At 35.2% G+C, this 20,771-nt stretch overlaps 1 protein-coding gene and 1 pseudogene across 1 annotated transcript; one reads left to right on the plus strand and one right to left on the minus strand.

Moving 5' to 3' along the window:
* The first annotated feature begins 11,023 nt into the window (after positions 1-11,023).
* Positions 11,024-12,409, plus strand: LOC115984869. Its single transcript, XM_031107865.1, has 2 exons — positions 11,024-11,177; positions 11,922-12,409. The coding sequence occupies exons 1-2, from the start codon at positions 11,024-11,026 to the stop codon at positions 12,407-12,409; spliced, it is 642 nt and encodes a 213-aa protein (XP_030963725.1).
* A 3,955-nt stretch (positions 12,410-16,364) lies between these two features.
* LOC115988174 lies at positions 16,365-20,771 on the minus strand (annotated as a pseudogene).

Raw genomic sequence — 20,771 nt, forward strand, 5'->3', positions numbered from 1 at the left:
AGTGCATGTCTAGATTATGACCATCTAGACTTCTTAGAGTTATAGAATCCATATTATTTTAAATTGGGGTTATTTATTTTGAAACAAATAAATTTGATTAAACCATGTCATTCAATATTTTTTTTTTAAAAAAAAATTTAAAAAGAAGTTGATTATCACCATTTTGATATTTATAGAATCTTTTGATGAGGTGGCAAATTTAATTAGCACATTTTAAAAGATTTTAAAAATTCTACAGTCTTTTTATTTCTCCTCACTCCACAAATATAAATACTTGTAAGGTGTGGGGGGCAAGAGTCGGGATTCAAGTCTCTAAAAAGAGTTTTACATACATATATACTTAGATTAGATTAGAGTAGAAATTCTTTCTTGTAAAAAAATAAAAAATAAAAAAATAAAAAAAATTCTTATATGGTATGATTCTAGAGGGGGCCCTTTTTCCTAGGGGTATTTTTTTTATTTTTTTTTGGTGTGGTGGGCCTTAGTCCAAGCCTAATTTGCCTAGGTCTTGGGCCGGCCCTGATAATAAAAGATAAACGTAGACAAAAAATAATAACATGGACATCAATGTTTCCGAGAGATTGAATTTCTTACTCATGGCCCACGTTGAACCAAGCATTCCAGCCCTGCGGGACTACTACATCTGATAACTTTGAATTGGCAATAATTACTCTAGAAAAAGCTCTCCCAAGGTAAGCTTTACCTTCCCCAAGAATCTCACAATCTTTAAACACAAAGCCAGAAGGATCATCAGCTGAGTCCCTTCCCTGTGCTGTTATATAGCCGAGTTAGGTTCCCAATGAATAATGTACAACACTTTACTACATATCCAAAACAAAAAAAAAAAAAAAGTTATTACATGATCGAATAATTTTGTTTAGGATAAAATATAAACGAAAATGAATAATTTTGCTTTCACCTCAAAGAAAGATTGGCCATTGCCAAATATAAAATCAATTCCACCTTGGATGTAGCATTGGTAAAAGTAATGGCGGCCTACGGCATCCCACAAGGTATCTTGCATCCCCGAAAAGCTGCAGTTGTAGAAAGCAGCTTTGTCCCCTAGTATTTCAGCTGCCAAAGCTGGTCTGTGGCGTTTCTGTTTTGGGCTGTACAGACCAATATTGTATGTGTTCTGTTAAGAGTTTTACACATGGGTTATACAATATTTAACATTAATACTAAATAATTTGCACATGCATTTATTCAAGTACTTGGGCTAGCGTGAGTTTAAATTAGTTTAACTAATAAAGTTTTTATTAGTTTAACTAATAAGTTTTTAGTCATTGAATAAGAGATCGAAGGTTTGAACTCTATCTACACCAAAAGTTATTGCTATCAGTATCCTTACCTTAAATCCAATGCCTTTGACCACAAGATTTTCAGCAACTGAAGTGAAAGTAGAGCTAGAATTCAAAAGTTTATGATCACCCCATTCAATTAACGTAACATGTCGGCCTGCTCCATCAAGGAAAATACATGTTTTATCGTATGTGATTGTGACTTTTTCTCTGCACAATAAGATAATTAAATATACAAAACCTCATAATCAAATTAATAAGCTGTACAATACACTAAGAACTCATTCATAAAAAAGAAAAGAAAAAACAAATACACTAATAACTCTACACATATATACAAGTTGCAAATATATTTATGCCTCAACTAGATAGGTTTTGAAGTGTTTTTTTTTTTTTTTAACCTGTATACGCCAGCAAAAATTTGAATCCGTATCCACTTAGTGTTGCCTGAAGGAATAGAATCAATGTCGCTTTGAATGTTCGTGAAGTTTCCGTGACAGCCTACAATATCTACAGTCTGATAACCGGTTCAAAATAAATAAATAAATAAAAAGTAGTTTATTTTTATTTATTTATTTATTTATTTTTTTAAGGGTGCTTACTTTATAAGTGTGCAGTCGTTATCACCTGCTTAGCTTTTGCTTGGATTTGAGTCATGACATACAGTGATGGTAAATGCAACTTTGAAGGGGTTGGCTTCATTTAGTTCACACAAGAAAGCTGATATAGACACACTGCAGTATAGTAACAAAAGGGTAATGCATGAAAATAATTGGAGAGACTGCATTTTATGCATGTGAGTATCTCCTAGCTAGTATAAGCTTAATTTTATTAGTACAAAACTCTAATAGAAGCCATAATTTATATAGAGACCAACGGCAGGGTATTTTCCAAGAGGCCACGGCCTTTTTGGTGGAATATACAAAAACAATTAAAAAATAAAATCAAATTTATCGTCATTATTTGGATACTGATCATATTTTCTGTCTGTAAATTACCAAATTTAGCTGGCGAAATTTATGCATGGGCTGGGCTATTATGTCAAGTCATGGGCGTATCCATTGTTGAAAGCGACGTAGATTCATTTTCTTTTTCTTTTCAGGTTAAATTATCAGGCTAGCTAGGATTTAAATTAATTGGATCGATTACATGTTAGATTATTGAAATATTTTCTGGCTAGTATAAAAAAGGCAGGATTTTATGCTAGACTAGATTATTCTTTATATTCTAAGTAAAGATATATAGGAGCAAAAATAACTTCGACTATATAAAATATAAGAATAATATCTTTTACGAACTCCCCCACGAGAACGGCACTATACTTAGCACAACAAGTATGCATGTGATTGTTGTACTGATGACCAAATCTGGATATATCTGATCTCCTCCAAGACTTGTGTGTAAATTGTAAATGTTATACTGAGTTTTAATATTATCAATAAATTTTTTCTGAATATTTTATAAATAATAATTAAAAAAAATCTTAATTTTAAAATAAATAATGATGTTGATGAAGGTACATTATAATTGCTCTCTGCAATCTTCAAAGAGACTCAGTTATAGTCCCCATCAGATGGTGATTGAGAGCCCGTTTGGTTTAAAGGTAGTTGACTCAATTTTCAAAATCCGGCCCATAACTCAAACCCAAAACTCATAACTCCCTACTCAAACCTCACCATTACTCAAAAATTACAAAACACATGTTTGGACATAGTTCTTAGTTACATATCTCTACAACTTTTCCCCAAAACCGTGGACCCCACCACTGACACTACTGAGTGTTGCCTACTGTTGCTACCTACGTCTCATTAACCAAAAAACTTCTTCTGCTTTACTTCTCCCACTGAGTCATTGTGGAACCACCCACTACCAACACTGAAACACTAGCCACCACTGAACCACAAACCCACCACTGAACCAACACCAGACACCATCGAACCACCACTGCCAACATCGAAGTAAAAGCCATTGAAACAATCGAACCAAAACCCATCACCGAAGCAAAACCCAACCAACACCCAATCAAAGCAAAACCCACACCAAAGCAAAACCCATCACAGATTCAAACCTAGCTAACAACCAATTGAAACAAAACCAACACCGAAGCAAAACCCACACCAAAGCAAGACCCATCACTGGTTTAAACCCAGCCAACATCAGTTCAAACTGGGTTCCCACATGCCCCACCTAACCCCACTACCCACCACTCCTTTTTCACTTATCTCTTACTCTCTTTGACCGGCTCCTCACTTCCTTACTTCTCTTTTCTTCCTTTTATTTTCTTCTTCATTTTCGGTGGAACACTCCTCTTCTCTCCTTCAAACTCTCTTGCCGGCACCTCCATATCACCATTTCCACCATCATTTTTCCAGCAAGATCACTGGAAAATTCTTGAGAACCCATAAACACCTTGACATCTTTTTTTTTTAGGTAAAATTTTCTAATCTTTTTGGTGGATTTTATATTGCTTGAGGTCATATTTTTATCCAAGCTTTAATAATGTTACCCATGTGATTTATGAGCATTGGAAGTGATATTTATGTGTTTTTATGTGTGGGTTTTGTATTGGTGGAATTATTTGATGAGTGGGTATATGGTTTGTGCTAATGATGACTACTTAAGGTTTATTTATGGTGGAAAATTTAGGGGTTTTGAGTTTTAACATGTGATGGTTAGTAAATATAATTTTTCCATTGCCATTGGGTTTATTTGGAGTTAGTTGAAGTTCTAAATTTCTTGTCTTGGAGGATATATTGATTTTGCTTTCATGGGTCTCTTAATGATGTAGTGTAAATTTTATGGAAGCTAGTCATTATATTGGAGATGATATTAAATGGGTTAACTTTATAAATTGGAGTTTATGCCTTGTGAATCAATTTGTTGAGAAACTATAGAAGTGGAATATATTATTATTGATGAGGTTAAATACTAGGCTTGCCTAATTAAATGCTCACTTGGCAATTCCTAAATTGTAGCTAGATACAATTTCAAGCTCTATGCTTATTGTGATAGGTTTACTTGATATTGTTTAGGTTCTAGCTAATCTCCTTGGAGCTTGGAGAATTAGGATTTTGCGGTTGCGAGGTAAGTAGCTTTTTAATAGGATTTTGAAAAATAACCATGTTGCATAAATGTTTTTTTTGGGTTAGAAACACTTTTAGAAACTACCTATGGAAACTATATTTTTCTAAAAGCTATTGTGTTGTAACCTATATATATATATGAAAATGCATCATATTTGGTATTGCATTTGGGGAAATGCATGAATTGTTAATATGAAAAAAAAAAAAAAAAAAAAAAAAGAGCATCTTTTATTTAAACTTTGATAAGGAAATCATGGATTTTATGGTATATTAAAAAATTTAAAGATGCTTATCCTGTCTTGTTATGTGAGAAATTGAAAGAAAATCTCTTGACAAGAATATAGTTGAAAACCTTATAAACTTTGTGGAATTTAGATTATTTAAGGTTTTTCTGAAATTACCTGGCTATGAACTATGCATTTGAAAGGAAATATATACTTGTGAGTTTTATGTGGTTTTAACACCGTGCCATGTGTGATTTCCCGGTGATCACCTGATTTGGTTTTCGTAGTCTTTGTGACAACGAAATCAAATCCAGGTCAGTGCCCTTTCACTTTAGATGATGCGTTCTTCCCTGCTACCCATAGGGGGAAGAGGTTCCTTGATTGTGTGTGGGTGAGGTTGCTGCCCTTGGGGCCAAGAGACCACATGTAAGAGAGGTCCTATTTGACGTGCTCTCTTTGCTGCCCATGGGGGAGAGAAAAACCTTGAGGGTATGGGTGAGGCTGCTGTCTATGGGGCCAAGAGTCTGCATACCAGAAAGGACAATATCATGCCAGTTATGAATGGGTGGATTCTCTGACTAGTCTATGTGGTAGTGTGGTATATTTATGATAATTTATTTTATGTTAGATATTATGGCTTTGGAAATTATATTGTTGATGCTCACAGATTGTAGTATATAGTTTCAAGGTATTTATTTTGAGAAATTTTGTATTTCATTACTTAATCATTCTTGTCATATTATTATTTTTGAAGATGAAACTTGCATTTCCCCCACCCGCATTAATTATGCTACTTACTGAGCTCTGTCTCATTCTATTATTTTATAAATTTTTTAGAGTAGGCAACAATCTTTTGAGATAGTTTTTTGGTGGCTAATAGTAGTTAGACTAACTACTGATGGAGGTTGAACTTTTGTAATGGAGATATTAGATGTTGTACATTTTAGAGTAGGCTTGACTCATTCTTTTGTGTATTATAGTAGTTGTGACTTTATTCCCATTAATGGGACAAGCTGTTGATATATAATTATTTATTCAGACCTCTATTCATTTGTGGCCATTAGTTCTTGTAATTATTGCTTAGAGCTCTGACTTACTCTGAGAGTATATTTAATGGAATTATTATGATAATTCTTGATGTTGGTATTAGATATGATTTATGTGGATTGGATTGTCAAAAAGGGGGGAAAAAAATCTACAGGTACTTTGAGATGTCTTTCTCATTCTTTGGACCCTTTGGGGTTTGGGGCGTGATAGTTATAGTATCAGAGCTTAGGTTATGATTCTGTAGACTTTGGAAATAGAAATTGATTTTGATCTAATTCAGAGCATTAGGGTTTTAATGAATTCTTTATTTTGTACCTTTGTTTTAGCTTCCACCTGCTATTCCTTTTTCCTTATCTATCTTTTCTTTGCTAACCTTCTATGTTGCCTTGTGATTTACTTGCTTGTTTCTTGGGTATAGGTATAAGTACTGAAAGTTCAAATATGTGTATAAACACCCTTGAACGTTTAGACCCCCAATTTACAACGTAACCAATTCAAACATTATGTCAAACAACTAGTGTGCGGAAAATGAACATAAGCTATAATATAGAATTGGAAAAACTATCTAAGTCAAATTAAAATCACAACCCACAGCAGATAATAAAAGGCAAAGATAAAAGGGAAGGAAGATGCAAACACAAAGACAACACGCGATGTGTTATCGAAGAGGAAACCGAAGCCCCCGGCGTAAAACCTCTCCGCCGCCCTCCAAGTGGTAAACAATCCACTAGAAAATGTAGTTGGGATACATGGACAGTAATAGACCCTCCAAGCCTAATCTACCCAGTGCACCTAAGCCCTCCAAGCTTCTTGCTCCAACGAGGTTGCACCGAACCTTTTTCTTTTCTAGCTTCCTGGATTCCGCTACTAGACCGTAGCATCAACCAATGTAGATTGGTTCCTTCCTAACTGCTTCCCAGAACACCGAACAGCCCTCTCACAGTGATGAATATGGTGAGAACAAGGTTTTGGTAAAATGCTTCTCAAGAGTTTGACAATGGAGAGGAAGAGAGTTGAGGAATTTGAAGAGACTCTAATGTATAGATTGTAGGTGAATCAATCTCGTTTTACTCTAGGGTTTCTCTCTCAAAATTCTCTCTGGAAGCTCTCTTTCATATGTGGGTATAAGGGGTATTTATACTGAAATGAGTGAGGAATGTGAAACGTCAGGTTTTACAAAACAAGGGTAGCTCGCGGCTTGGCCTCGCGACTTGACTAAGTCGCGAGACCCAGTCGCGAGATAACCATATGGCCAGTTGTCCTGTTTTGTCCTGTAGTGCTCCAACTAGCATGACTGTTCATCTTCTGGCACGCTTGGCACGTGTGCTGCATCTGGCGGCTTGCAGCCGCGAGCCACCCACGAGATCAAGCCGCGAGTCTCTGTTTTCTTGCACACTCTTGAGCAATCAACACTCCATCTCACTCACTACCCTTACAACAAACCCACCTAAACACAGGGTTACTAAATGCTGAAATACAAGCAAATTTGGAACGGAATAAAGCCAATAAGATGGTTGATTAAATTCAACCTTACAAGTACCTTGGTATATTGTGCCTCCTAAAAACAAAGCACGTAAAGTAAGGCATGTGGATGAGGTTACAGCTTCAGAGCATGGCCATAGGCAACGCCAAGAGCGTGAGAGATCTGTCACTCCTGATGGTAGTAGAATTGATGAGGTGGTAATGGAAGACAGGATTTATGCTAGGACTGCTAGTGTAGTCCAGGGTGGTGAGCGTAGGAGGGAGGGTTGCACTTTTGGGGAGTTCCATAAACAAAACCCTCCAAAATTTGATGGGGAGTCTGATCCTATGGCAGCAGAGAATTGGCTGCTAAAGATAGAAAAATTACTAAGAGCCCTTGGATGCACTGACGCTAAGAAGGTGATGTATGCCACTTTTGCCCTTTAGGGTTCTGCTGAAAGATGGTGGTCAAGCACTGAGCAATTGTTAAGGATGGAGTTGGGAAGGGACACTCCCATTACTTGGGAGAAGTTTAAGGAAGTTTTTAATAGGACATACTTCCCCAATGTAGTGAGGGGCCGTAAGGCAAGAGAATTTTCTAATTTGGTTCAGGGGGCTATGACAGTAAAGGAGTATGCTACAAAGTTTGTTGAGCTCTCTCGCTTTGCTCCTTACTTGATTCCGGATGAGTCCATGAAAGTGAAAAAGTTTCGGGAAGGCCTTAATGGTAGGATTCGCCCTCTCATTATAGCCTTTGGAGTGGATACTTTTACTGAGGCTGTGAAGCGGGCAATAAATCTTGAAGAAGACTTTAAGTACAACCCCAGTTCCAAGAAGAGTGAAAAGAAGCAAGGGCCCTTTAATTCTCAACATAGTAAGGGTCAAGGGCATAAGAAATGATTCTTTAAAAACTCAGGTAATAGAGGACAATCTTCTAGGCATAGCAAGAGTGCCTATCCTCAATCTGGTGATAAGAAGTCTTGCTCTCATTGTGGTAAACTTCATGATGGACACAATTGTGATGGGGTCAAGATTTTCTTTACTTGTAAGCAACCCGGACACTTTGCTAGAAATTGTCCAAGTTCTAAGGGCTCGGGTTCCTCTTCCTCATCTCAAGTTACAAAGGGTAATGACAATGTGAAGAAGGTGCAAGGTAGAGTGTATGCCTTGACTACTCAGGATACTGATGGAGATCAAGGCACCGCTTCGAAGGATCTCGTTCAAGTACCAATTGGGCCAGTTACAAGAGCACGAGCAAAGAAGTTCAAGGATGTACTCAATGGACTCGTCCAAGAGTTATGGGCTCAAGCAAACTCGTGGAGGCCCATTGAGCATGATCCACGTGGGCAACAAAAAATCATCACCTTGATTCAAGTTCTAGAAGGATCCGGTCAAGGCTAAGAATTGGCATGAAATATTTTGGGTCTATGTAAAAAATGTTATTCTAGGTTTAGGTGATTTATTTCCTTGTTTTTAGGTGTATTTAATGTTTTTTAAGTCAAACTTTATTCCTAATATGGTTAGGTATCAATTAGGAGTTATTTTAGAAAATATTTTCTTGTCTTTCAAGTTTTAAGGAGCTCTTAAATAGTCATCTAAGTCTGTAAACGTTTTTCAGACATTATTGATAAAACTTGTGAGGTTTATTCTCTTTGGTTCTTTGAAGAACTACTCGAATCGGGAATTCCCGTGGCGTTCATCTCGACTTATCAAACGGAGTTTCCACCACCGTTTGTGGCGTCTTCCTTATACCGAGGTTCTTGTTTGTCATAAACAACAGGTCGAGGTCTCCCATTTGAATCTGTCCATAGAATGATCTTGGGTTCCCTTTCGTTGTTGGGTCTCGTTATTCTTGATGGGGTTCACATCAGATACTCAGGCCACAGATACAGTGGTGGCAGGTATACTTCCTTTGTTCTCTGCACATGCTAAAGTTCTTTTTGATCCTGGTTCTACGCATTCTTTTGTTTATTGTGCATTTGCTAAAGATCATGACGAGAGCCCCGAACTACTTGATTTTGGATTATCGGTTTCTACCCCTATTGGTGATACTTTAATGACTAATCTTATGCTTAAGTCTTGTATTATTTGTATTGAGGGTAGAGAGTTATTGGCTGATTTGGTGTTGTTAGATATGCATGATTTTGATGTCATTTTGGGCATGGATTGGTTGGCTTTTTACCATGCTAGTGTGCATTGTTTTGAGAAAGAGGTGGTGTTTAGGCCTCCAGGTGAATCAGAATTTCTATTTAAGGCTTCATGTTTGCCTTTTATGCCTCGTGTGATATCATGCATACAAGCAAACCGCTTGCTTAGAAAGGGATGCCAAGGATTCCTTACTAGTGTAATGGATTTACAAAGTGGAGAATTGGAGATAAGAGACATTCCCATAGTGAGGGAATTTTTAGATGTTTTTCCTGATGATCTACTTGGGTTGCCCCCGGATCGTGAGATTGAGTTCTCTACTAATCTCCTTCCAGGAACTGCACCTATTTCTAGGGTACCATATAGGATGGCACCCACAGAGTTGAAAGAACTAAAGAAGCAATTGGTGGAATTGCTGGACAAGGGGTTTATTCACCCAAGTGCCTCGCCTTGGGGAGCTCCAGTTTTATTTGTCAAGAAAAAGGATAGGTCTCTAAGGTTATGTATTGATTACCGTGAGCTTAATAGAGTCGCCATAAAGAATAAATATCCTTTGCCTCGTATTGATGACCTATTTGATCAGTTGCAAGAAGCACAAGTCTTTTCTAAGATTGATCTTTGTTCTAGTTACCACCAATTGAAGATTAAGGGTGAGGACATACCAAAGACGACCTTTCATACTAGATATGACCATTATGAATTTTTGGTGATGCCGTTTGGATTAACGAATACCCCTGCTACTTTTATGGATTTGATGAATAGGGTATTTCATGAGTACTTATATCAATTTGTCATTGTGTTCATTGATGATATTTTGATTTATTCTAAGAGTCAAGAAGAGCATGAAGAACACTTGAGGATTGTTTTACAGATTCTAAGAGAAAGGAAGTTGTATGCTAAGTTGAAGAAGTGTGAATTCTGGTTGAATCAAGTAGTGTTCTTGGGTCATGTGATATCTAAGGATGGAATTACAGTGGATCCTAATAAGATAAAAGCAGTGGTTAATTGGGATAGGCCTACAAATGTGAGTGAGGTTAGAAGTTTCTTGGGCCTTGCTAGTTACTATAGAAGATTTGTAGAGGGATTTTCCCGCATTGTAGCTCCTTTGACACAATCAACTCAGAAGAATATTAAATTCGAGTGGAAGGAAGAATGTGAGAAAAGCTTCCAAGAGCTAAAGCGGAGATTGGTCACAGCTCTAGTGTTAACTATCCCTTCAGGTACAAGGGGTTTTGTCATTTATAGTGATACTTCTCATAAGGGACTTGGTTCTGTGTTGATGCAAAATGGGAAGGTTGTGGCTTATGCCTCTTTTCAGTTGAAAAACTATGAGAAAAATTACCCCACTCATGACTTGGAGTTGGCTGCAGTTGTTTTTTCTTTGAAAATTTGGAGACATTATTTGTATCGGGAAAGATGCGAGATTTTCACTGATTATAAAAGTTTAAAGTATTTCTTTACCCAAAAGGAGTTAAATATGAGGCAACGGAGATGGTTGGAATTGGTTAAGGATTATGATTGCTCTATTAACTATCATCCTGGTAAGGCTAACGTTGTAGCTGATGCTTTTAGTAGAAAGCCTTCAAGTTTTTTAGCTGCTTTGCTAACCACTCAAAAGGAAATTATTCGGGATCTTGAAAGAATGGAGATTGAGGTTGTTATGGGCCATTTTGAGGCCTACCTGGCTAGTTTGAGTGTTTAACCAACTTTGGTGAAAAGAATTAAATTGTCACAGGCCGATGACCCACATTTAAAGAAAATCATGGATGAGGTGTGTAGTGGAAAGAAATCTGAAATTTCTATCTTTGAGGATGGTGCTTTGAGATTTGGGAGTAGACTTTGTGTGCCAAATGATCCATTGATTAAAAAGGAGATTCTAGAGGAGGCTCACTATTCCCCATATACAATACATCCAGGTAGTACAAAGATGTACCATGATCTTTGTGAAAACTTTTGGTGGAATAATATGAAAAGGGAGATTGCTCACTTTGTAGAGCAATGCTTGACTTGTCAGCAAGTTAAGGTGTTGCACCAATGACCCTCAGGTTTGTTGCAACCACTTCCTATTCCCCAATGGAAGTGGGAGAAAATCACTATGGATTTTGTTTCAAGATTGCCGAGATCTCCTAAGGGTCATGATGCTATTTGGGTGATTGTTGATAGAATGACAAAAACAACTCATTTTCTCCCTATTCGGATGAACTACTCCCTTGATTAGTTAGCTCAACTCTATGTTGATGAGAATGTGAGACTTCATGGAATACTTGCTTCTATTGTTTCAAATAGAGATCTAAGGTTTACTTCTCATTTTTGGGGTGGTGTGCAAAAGGCCTTGGGTACAAGATTGGATTTTAGCACAACTTGCCACCCTCAGATAGATGGACAATCTGAAAGGACTATTCAAACTCTAGAAGATATGTTGAGAGCATGTGTTTTGGATTTTAAAGGGAGTTGGGCTAGTCACTTACCTTTGGTAGAGTTTGCTTACAATAATAGTTACCATTCAAGTTTTAAAGCAACGCCTTATGAGGCTTTGTACGAGAGAAAGTGTAGATACCCAATTTGTTGGGATAAGGTAGGAGAACGAAAAATCTTGGGGCCAGAGATTATTCAGAGGACTTGTGAAAAGGTAAATATGATTCGTGATCGACTATGAGTAGCCCAAAGTAGACAAAAGAGCTATTATGATATTAAAAGGAAGGCTTTGGAACTTGAAATTGGAGATAAAGTTTTCCTACGGGTTGCACCTATGAAAGGGGTAATGAGATTTGGCAAAAAGGGTAAGTTAAGCCCTAGGTTTGTAGGGCCTTTTGAGGTCTTGGAGAGAGTGGGCGAAGTTGCATATAGAATTGCCCCACCACCGGCCTTGTCAGGAATTCATAATGTTTTCCATGAGTCTATGTTGAGGAAATATATTCCTGACCCTTCACATGTTTTGAGCTATGAGCCTCTTCAGATTAGAGATGATTTATCATATGAAGAAGTTCCGGTAGAGATTTTGGATCGTAAGGAGCAAGTGTTACATAGTAGAACAATATCTTGGGTAAAGGTGCTTTGGAAGAATCATTCAGTGAAAGAGGCATCTTGGGAATGTGAGGACGATATGTTGTCAAGATATCCAAGCCTTTTTCAAGATCAAGGTACGTAAAATTTTGAGGAAGAAATTTTTATAAGAGGGGAAGAATGTACCATCCCAATCAGTTAAAAAAAAAAAAAAAAAAAAAAAAAGAGTCAAGATCAGATTTTTTTTTTTTTTTTGGGGGTTCCCACATGCCCCACCTAACCCCACTACCCACCACTCCTTTTTCACTTATCTCTTATTCTCTTTGACCAGCTCCTCACTTCCTTACTTCTCTTTTCTTTCTTTTTTCTTCTTGCTCATTTTTGGTGGAACACTCCTCTTCACTCCTTTAAACTCTCTTGCCGGCACCTCCATATCACCATTTCCACCATCATTTTTCCAGCAAGATCACCGAAAAATTCTTGAGAACCCATAAAAACCTTGACATCTTTTTTTGAGGTAAAATTTTCTAATCTTTTTGGTGGGTTTTATATTGCTTGAGGTTATATTTTTATCCAAGCTTTAATAATGTTACCCATGTGATTTATAAGCATTGGAAGTGATATTTATGTGTTTTTATGTATGGGTTTTGTATTGGTGGAATTATTTGATGAGTGGGTATATAGTTTGTGCTAATGATGACTACCTAAGGTTTATTTATGGTGGAAAATTTAGGGGTTTTGAGTTTTAACATGTGATGGTTAGTAAATTTAATTTTTCCATTGCCATTGGGTTTATTTGGAGTTAGTTGTAGTTCTAAATTTATTGTCTTGGAGGATATATTGATTTTGCTTTCATGGGTCTCTTAATGATGTAGTGTAAATTTTATGGATGCTAGTCATTATATTGGAGATGATATTAAATAGGTTAACTTTATAAATTGGAGTTTATGCCTTGTGAATCAATTTGTTGAGAAACTATAGAAGTGGAATATATTATTATTGATGAGGTTAAATACTAGGCTTACCTAATTAAATGTTCACTTGGCAATTCCTAAATTGTAGCTAGATACAATTTCAAGCTCTATGCTTATTGTGGTAGGTTTACTTGATATTGTTTAGGTTCTAGCTAATCTCCTTGGAGCTTAGAGAATTAGGATTTTGCGGTTGTGAGGTAAGTAGCTTTTTAATGGGATTTTAAAAAATAACCTTGTTGCATAAATGTTGTTTTTGGGTTAGACACACTTTTGGAAACTACCTATGGAAACTATATTTTTCTAAAAACTATTGTGTTGTAACCTATATATATATATATATATATATATATTTGGTATTGCATCTAGGGAAATGAATGAATCGTTGATATGAAAAAGAAAAAGAAGAGCGTCTTTTATTTAATCTTTGATAAGGAAATCATGGATTTTATGGTATATTAAAAAATTTAAAGATGCTTATCTTGTCTTGTTATGTGAGAAATTAAAAGAAAATCTCTTGATAAGAATGAAGTTGAAAACCTTATAAACTTTGTGGAATTTAGATTATTTAAGATTTTTCTGAAACTACCTGGCTATGAACTATGTATTTGAAAGGAAATATATACCTGTGAGCTTTATGTGGTTTTAACACCATGCCATATGTGATTTCTCGGTGATCACCTGATTTGGTTTTCGTAGTCTTTGTGACAACGAAATCAAATCCAAGTTAGTGCCTTTTCACTTTGGATGACGCATTCTTCCCTGCTGCTCATAGGGGGAAGAGGTTCCTTGATTATGTGTGGATGAGGCTGCTGCTCATGGGGCCAAGAGACCACATGCAAGAGAGGTCCTATTTGACGCGCTCTCTTTACTGCCCATGGGGGGAGAGAAAAACCTTGAGGGTATGGGTGAGGTTGATGTCCATCGGGCCAAGTGTATGCATACCAGAGAGGACAATATCATGCTAGTTGTGAATTGGTGGATCCCTTGATCGGTCTATGTGGTAGTGTGGTATATTTGTGATAATTTATCTTATGTTAGATATTATGACTTTGGAAATTATATTGTTGATGCTCATAGATTATAGTATATAGTTTCAAGGTATTTATTTTGAGAAATTTTGTGTTTCATTACTTAATCATTCTTGTCATATTATTATTTTTGAAGATGAAACTTGCATTTACCCCATCTCATTAATTATGCTACTTACTGGGCTCTGTATCATTCCATTATTTTATAAACTTTTTAGAGTAGGTAACAATCTTTTGAGACAGCTTTTTGGTGGCTAATAGTAGTTAGACTAATTACTGATGGAGGCTGAACTTTTGTAATGGAGATATTAGATGTTGTACATCTTAGAGTAGGCTTGACTCATTCTTTTGTGTATTATAGTGGTTGTGACTTTCTTCCTATTAATGGGACAAGTTGTTGATATGTAATTATTTATTCAGACTTCTATTCGTTTGTGGCCATTGGTCCTTGTAATTATTGCTTAGAGATCTAACTTACTCTGAGAGTATATTCAATGGAATTGTTACGATAATTCTTGATGTTGGTATTGGATATGATTTATGTGGATTGGATTGTCAAAAAGGAAAAAAAAAAAAAAAAATCTACAAGTACTTTGAGATGTATTTCTCATGCTTTGGACCCTTTGGGGTTTGGGGTGTGACAGAAATGACCTAGGAATTAAAACCCAGCCAACAACGATCCACCTCCCATGGCTGCTATTGCCTTCAAGCCTCCTCCATACCATCCCCAGATGCAACCACAACCCCCACGCAAAACCCATCTGTAGCCCATACCACCACCATCACCATCAGCCAATTCGAAGAGAAGAGAAAAGGAAAACAGAGAGAGGGAAGTGAGAAAGGGGGGAAATTTTGGTTGAAATATTTTGAGGGAAGTGAGAAAGAGAAATGGTCTTCACCTTGAATTTGCAATGGTAATAGCTCTGAGTTGACATGACAACACAGAAGTTGTGGGCTCCACAAAGTTCGAAAATTTACAATGGTGACACTAAGTTATGTATCTCAGCTTTTGAAAACATCGGATTCTTGTTTTGTATTTCCATCACTCTAACTCAAAATTTGTGAGTTTTGAGTTGTGGAAACACAATGTGAAAATTAAGCCAAACAAAAAAATTTGTGTGGGTCTCATGTGTTTTGATAACTCAGTTATGAGTTTTGGATCATATCACTCAAAACTCAAGCCAAAAAAAAAAATTTGTGTGGGTCTCATGTGTTTTGATAAGTCAGTTATGAGTTTTGGATCATATCACTCAAAACTCCTCTAAACGAAACAGGCCCTGAATCTCTCTCTCTCTCTCTCTCTCTCTCAAATGAATGTTTTTGTAGTGTATACATAGAGTGGACATAAAGCAAGTTGTTCTCTCTCTCAAATGAATGTTTTTGTAGTGTATACATGCGTAGAGTGGACATAAAGCAAGTTGTTCTAGTATTATAGAACCCCCCCCCCCCCCTTCCCAAAAAAAAACCCAATCATATTTTGAATGACTAAAATTTAGGTATAGTTTCTTAGATACAATGCTTGAATTAGATTCCCCCAATCAAATTCAAATACATGATTATTGACCAATAAAACACAATTAATGATATATATTTCAATGACAATTAAATTTAATGCAACTATTTATTTTAATTTAATTAGAGAATTTATTATACGACATCTTAGAAACTATGCTTGATTTACTCTAAATTTATATATATATATATATATATATGTATGTATGTATGTGTGTGTGTGTGTTATTTTATAAATAAATTTTTTTTTTTTGAAATTTTCTTGTATAAGGGAAGATAATATATATCATGTTAAAGTTTTGTTTTAAGTATAAATTATGTATACTTATGTTAATATGAAAACACAAATGTAAAGAAATTGGTAAGAGATTTATGTGAAGTGTTTACAAATAAAGTAAGATAATAATAAAAAGGCACTATAATAAAGTTACAATTTTGAAGTTTCAAGTTCATTATTTGTCCCTGCACTTGCATTTTAGGCGAAAACTCCTAAAAATTACAAGGAAAGGAAATAAATTGAAAGGCAAGAAATTACACAAACTAGCATATATATGACATTTGGTAAACTTATGTTACCAAGCTTTGATCATCTCCCATCATCGAAGGCCAACATTACGTGATGTTCCACAATATCATAACTAGTGGTTATTTTATTACTAACATCATATTCACGAGAATCAGATGGCCCACCAAGTAAGTATTCAGTCTCTTCCAAGTTGGAACCTACATTAACCCACGAATGCTTTTCCATCTTTCTTAAACCCTAAAGTTCCATTGCTACTTCCTTCATATTAGGTCTATCCTCCCCTTTCAATCTTAAGCACCTCATTGCAAGATTTGAAACTTCTTTCAGTTGCTCTGCATTTTCTTCATTTGCTATATTCTTCTCAAGAACTTCAAACAATCTATTTTCTTTCAAAGAAGAAAGAAAATACAAAGCAAGGCTTCTCTCCTCCTCAGGTCTATCAAATGAAATTGCCTTTTTCCCTGTTAATAACTCCATAAGGACCACTCCAAAACTGTAAACATCACTTTTCTCTGTCAATTGGCTTGTGTGCAAGTATTCGGGATCTAAATATCCAAAAGTTCCTTGCACCATTGTAGCTATGGCTTGTGTTTGGTCAAGTGGAACTAATCTTGATGCTCCAAAATCTGATACCTTTGCTATGTGTTTACCATCTAGTAATATGTTTGAAGACTTGACATCTCTATGGATTATAGGTGGAGAAGCTGAAGAGTGCAAATACGAAAGTGCTTCTGCAGATTCTGTAGCTATCCTAAGACGAGTTTCCCATGGTACAATAGACACCTTGCTTTCATGGTGTATGTACTCAAAGAGAGTACCATTAGGTACAAATTCATAAACTAGCAAAGGAACTTGTGTTTCCAAACTACAACCCAATAGTTTAACCACATTCGTGTGGTTAATTTGAGAAAGGACAACTAACTCATTGATGAACTGCTCAATTTGGCTTTCATCTACTATTTTTGACTTCTTAATGGCCACAATTCTATCATCTGGTAAAAATCCTTTATAAACAGTACCAAACCCTCCTCGACCAATGATTAGATTTTCATCATAATTGTTGGTAGCCTTCTCCAACTCTTCTGTTGTAAAGATTTTTACCACGTTAGTTGAATTATCTTGTCTAGAGAGTTGTTGTTATAATATTAAACCACCATTCTGCTGAAAGAACCTTTGTTTAATCCTCATTAGCTTTCTTTGATTTACTATCAAGTACAGCGAAGAGCTACAGACAAGCATAGCTATAATGCATATGCCAATACCTATATTTGAAAGAAACAAATGTAATACTCCATATATATACACAAAGAGACGTTGTATAGTTTCTTTTTCTTTTTCCTTTTTCTTTTCAAAAATTTGGGAATCAAGTCAATTTAAATCTATATTATATTTGGAAGTTAAAATGCTAAAGAAGAGAACAAGAGAGGTTAGTAACAATGAAGAAAACTTTCTTTCTCACAATGTAAAAATAAAGAAAAAATATAATAAAATTTGACAATATAAGAGATCAATTTTGAGAGTATTACCATTCCCAAAAATATATATATATTGAGAGTATTGGCTTTCGTCAGAGACAGAGAGAGAGGACTATTTCACTCTCTATTCCCATTCTCTCATTCCATGCAGATATTTCCAGATTGGCAAGACTTCAATTAAATATATCATATTACAGTATTTCAATTTAATCTTTTTTATTCGATGATAACCAAAAGCAAATAAAAAAGAAATAAACTAGGCTAAAAATTTAATCAATTTAATGGAATACATTCATGCTATAAATTTATAAATATAGGCTAAAAATTAGGTTGGTAAACATATGAGTTAAGTTGAATATTAAAAGTTCAAGACTATTTATTTAATTTTTTATTGAACACATGGACAATGATTTTAAATTATTCCCCACCACATTCAATAATCCACTTTTGCTTTTTTTTTTTCCCCCTGATAATACTAACTAATTGGATTGACAAAATCTCAATCCAACAATAAGTTGAAGAAAAAATTTCAATATTATGTGGAAGTTCTATCCCAACCAATCTAAATCAAAAAAAAAAAAAATTACAATTCAAATTACTTTTCATTTTTCCGAACAAACTATCATTCTTTATTACTATTAGAATAATGCTAGAAATACAAACTATTTTACAAAAAAATTTACAAACTGCTGATGTAATAAATGATTATTAGTAAATGAAAAAATAATATTAATTGTGGACCACATAAACATTTTGTAAAAATATTATAAAGTAAAATATTGTAAAATAATTTGTGAATGTAGAATTACTCTTACTATTTATTATTTTGCAACAGTAAAAAATTAAATCTCAAAATTTTTTTTTCCTTAAAAAATGGTAATGGCACTTACCTCAACCATTTGAGGTTTTTTTTCCCCCCTAATTTGATTGTTTCAACCATTTGAGATATAACTACAAATAATTATAGTTTAGGGGGGAAAAAGTGTCTTAATCATATGGAATTTTTTTAGTGTTGGATAAATAACATATTAGGGAGATTCTAAATAAATTATTTATATAATATAAAAAGACATAACTTAAGGCAGAAGATTAAGCCTATAGATATAATTTTAATAATATTGGGTGCTATGACATAATCCTATAATGTAAGTGATGCTAGCTAGAGAGTCAAATTTTTTGATAACCTTGTCGTTAGATGTTAGGAAGTTATGATTAAAACAAAGAAGTTATAATTGAAACATTACTTTCATATAAATTCACAATAACACTTTTTTTACAATCCACCAGTCATAACATAAAATGTCAAACATTATAAGAAAAGTTATGAAAATTTTTTATGTCACTAGACTTTTATTTTGTGAATATTCTTCACAATTAATGATGACTCTCACTATAAATTTAGTTAATAGAGCTCACTATTATGTGAGAGAAGAGAATATCATAAAGATATCCCCTTGAAGTACAAATTAATAAATTAATTACTCATATATATATATATATGGTACAGTTGTAATTGACAATCAACTGCAAACTCAATAAGCATTTTTCAAGAATGCACCACAATATATATTAGTAATAAAAGGGTTGTATTTAATACATACAAATTATTTTACATAACCAAAAATACCTATAAAACCATGATTTAAAGTCACAATTTCAGTTTTTTTTTTTTTTTTTGGAGTATATATAATATTGTGTAAAATAATTTATACACAACAAGAATTTCCCATAATTAAATATACTTACCAATGGTGAGCTTAATTGCTAGATTGGATGATGGATGGACACATGCCCCTCCGTCATCAAAATGGTACCCCACGCTGCACACACAATAATAACTTCCTGGGTCATTAACACAATTAGTGTTTTTGCTCGTGCAGTTGTTATTGCCCTCTTTGCATTCGTCAATATCTGGTGGTAATAAAGCCCATCTTTAAGTAACTTTGAGGAAATATAAATACAAGCAAGGGTTATAAGAAAGTTCGTGAACACAATTTTTATATCACAATTCTGACGTAGCTAGTGGTGAAAATGATTCTCTGCCACCTTATAGTTGACTATATCAAAATTATACAAGAAGAATACCTTGACAACCATCTTTGAGGTATGGGTTCCCACGGTAACCATCCATGCAGAGACAAAAGTATCCTCCATTTTTAGAACCCTTACAAGTGCTATTCCCTCCACATGGATAATTCTTTGTGTTCACAGCACATGTTTCATTACCGGCCGCCCATGTTTCATTTCCGACAGCCCAATCAAGAACCATTGGCATCTTTTCCGGAAGATTTTGAAGGGAATCAACTGAGAAATTGAACTTGTCCTTTTGCACAATAAAGGAATAGCTGCATGGATTAAAATTCAATACTTTTGAATGATCATTAAAGCTATGCGCTTCCAAACTAATATTTTTCATTCCTTCAGGAATTTCCGTCTGGCAACAGCCGATCCCAGAGCAAGAGCCATTGACCACATTGCTAGCATCTACACATACCGACGTGCAGCCGAGGGAGAAAGAATGATTGTTCTTAAAACCATTAAGGTATGCGTAAGTGTCACACCCGACGGCCATGAACACGTTTTGAGTGTCAGAAATTGTGAAATAACGGGACCAGAGAGTGGGACCAGTGGGGTAATTGGAATTATTCAGAGCCACATAATTTTTGAAGGGTAAATTGTAGATGGGGTAACAGTCCTTGGCTGTATAGGCCAAGATCTCTATATTGTGTTCTTCGATGGAAATGTTTTTAACAATGACATTTCCATACATAGGTTTGCTTGTCGAATTATCACAAGTGATGGAAAAACTTTCATCTAGGTAACATCCTTGATTCATACCAAAAGGATATGGAATTTCGACACCTCCACAACTGTTCTGACAATTAGGTAGGGCTGATGGATATGATAGTACAGCTGAGGCTGAAGTAGTCACTGATAATAACACACCAACCCATGTGACTTGCAAAAGCATCTTGTGGAATCGGAAACCCAT

Source organism: Quercus lobata, chromosome 4, assembly GCF_001633185.2.
Source record: "Quercus lobata isolate SW786 chromosome 4, ValleyOak3.0 Primary Assembly, whole genome shotgun sequence".
NCBI lineage: Eukaryota > Viridiplantae > Streptophyta > Magnoliopsida > Fagales > Fagaceae > Quercus > Quercus lobata.

Bases quoted from the DNA above. Each gene is read 5' to 3' on its own strand.
- LOC115984869 (XM_031107865.1), top strand. From the start codon at position 11,024: ATGGATGAGGTGTGTAGTGGAAAGAAATCTGAAATTTCTATCTTTGAG. The intron at 11,178-11,921 runs GTAGTACAAAGA...GACTATGAGTAG, and splicing joins CCCATATACAATACATCCAG to CCCAAAGTAGACAAAAGAGC.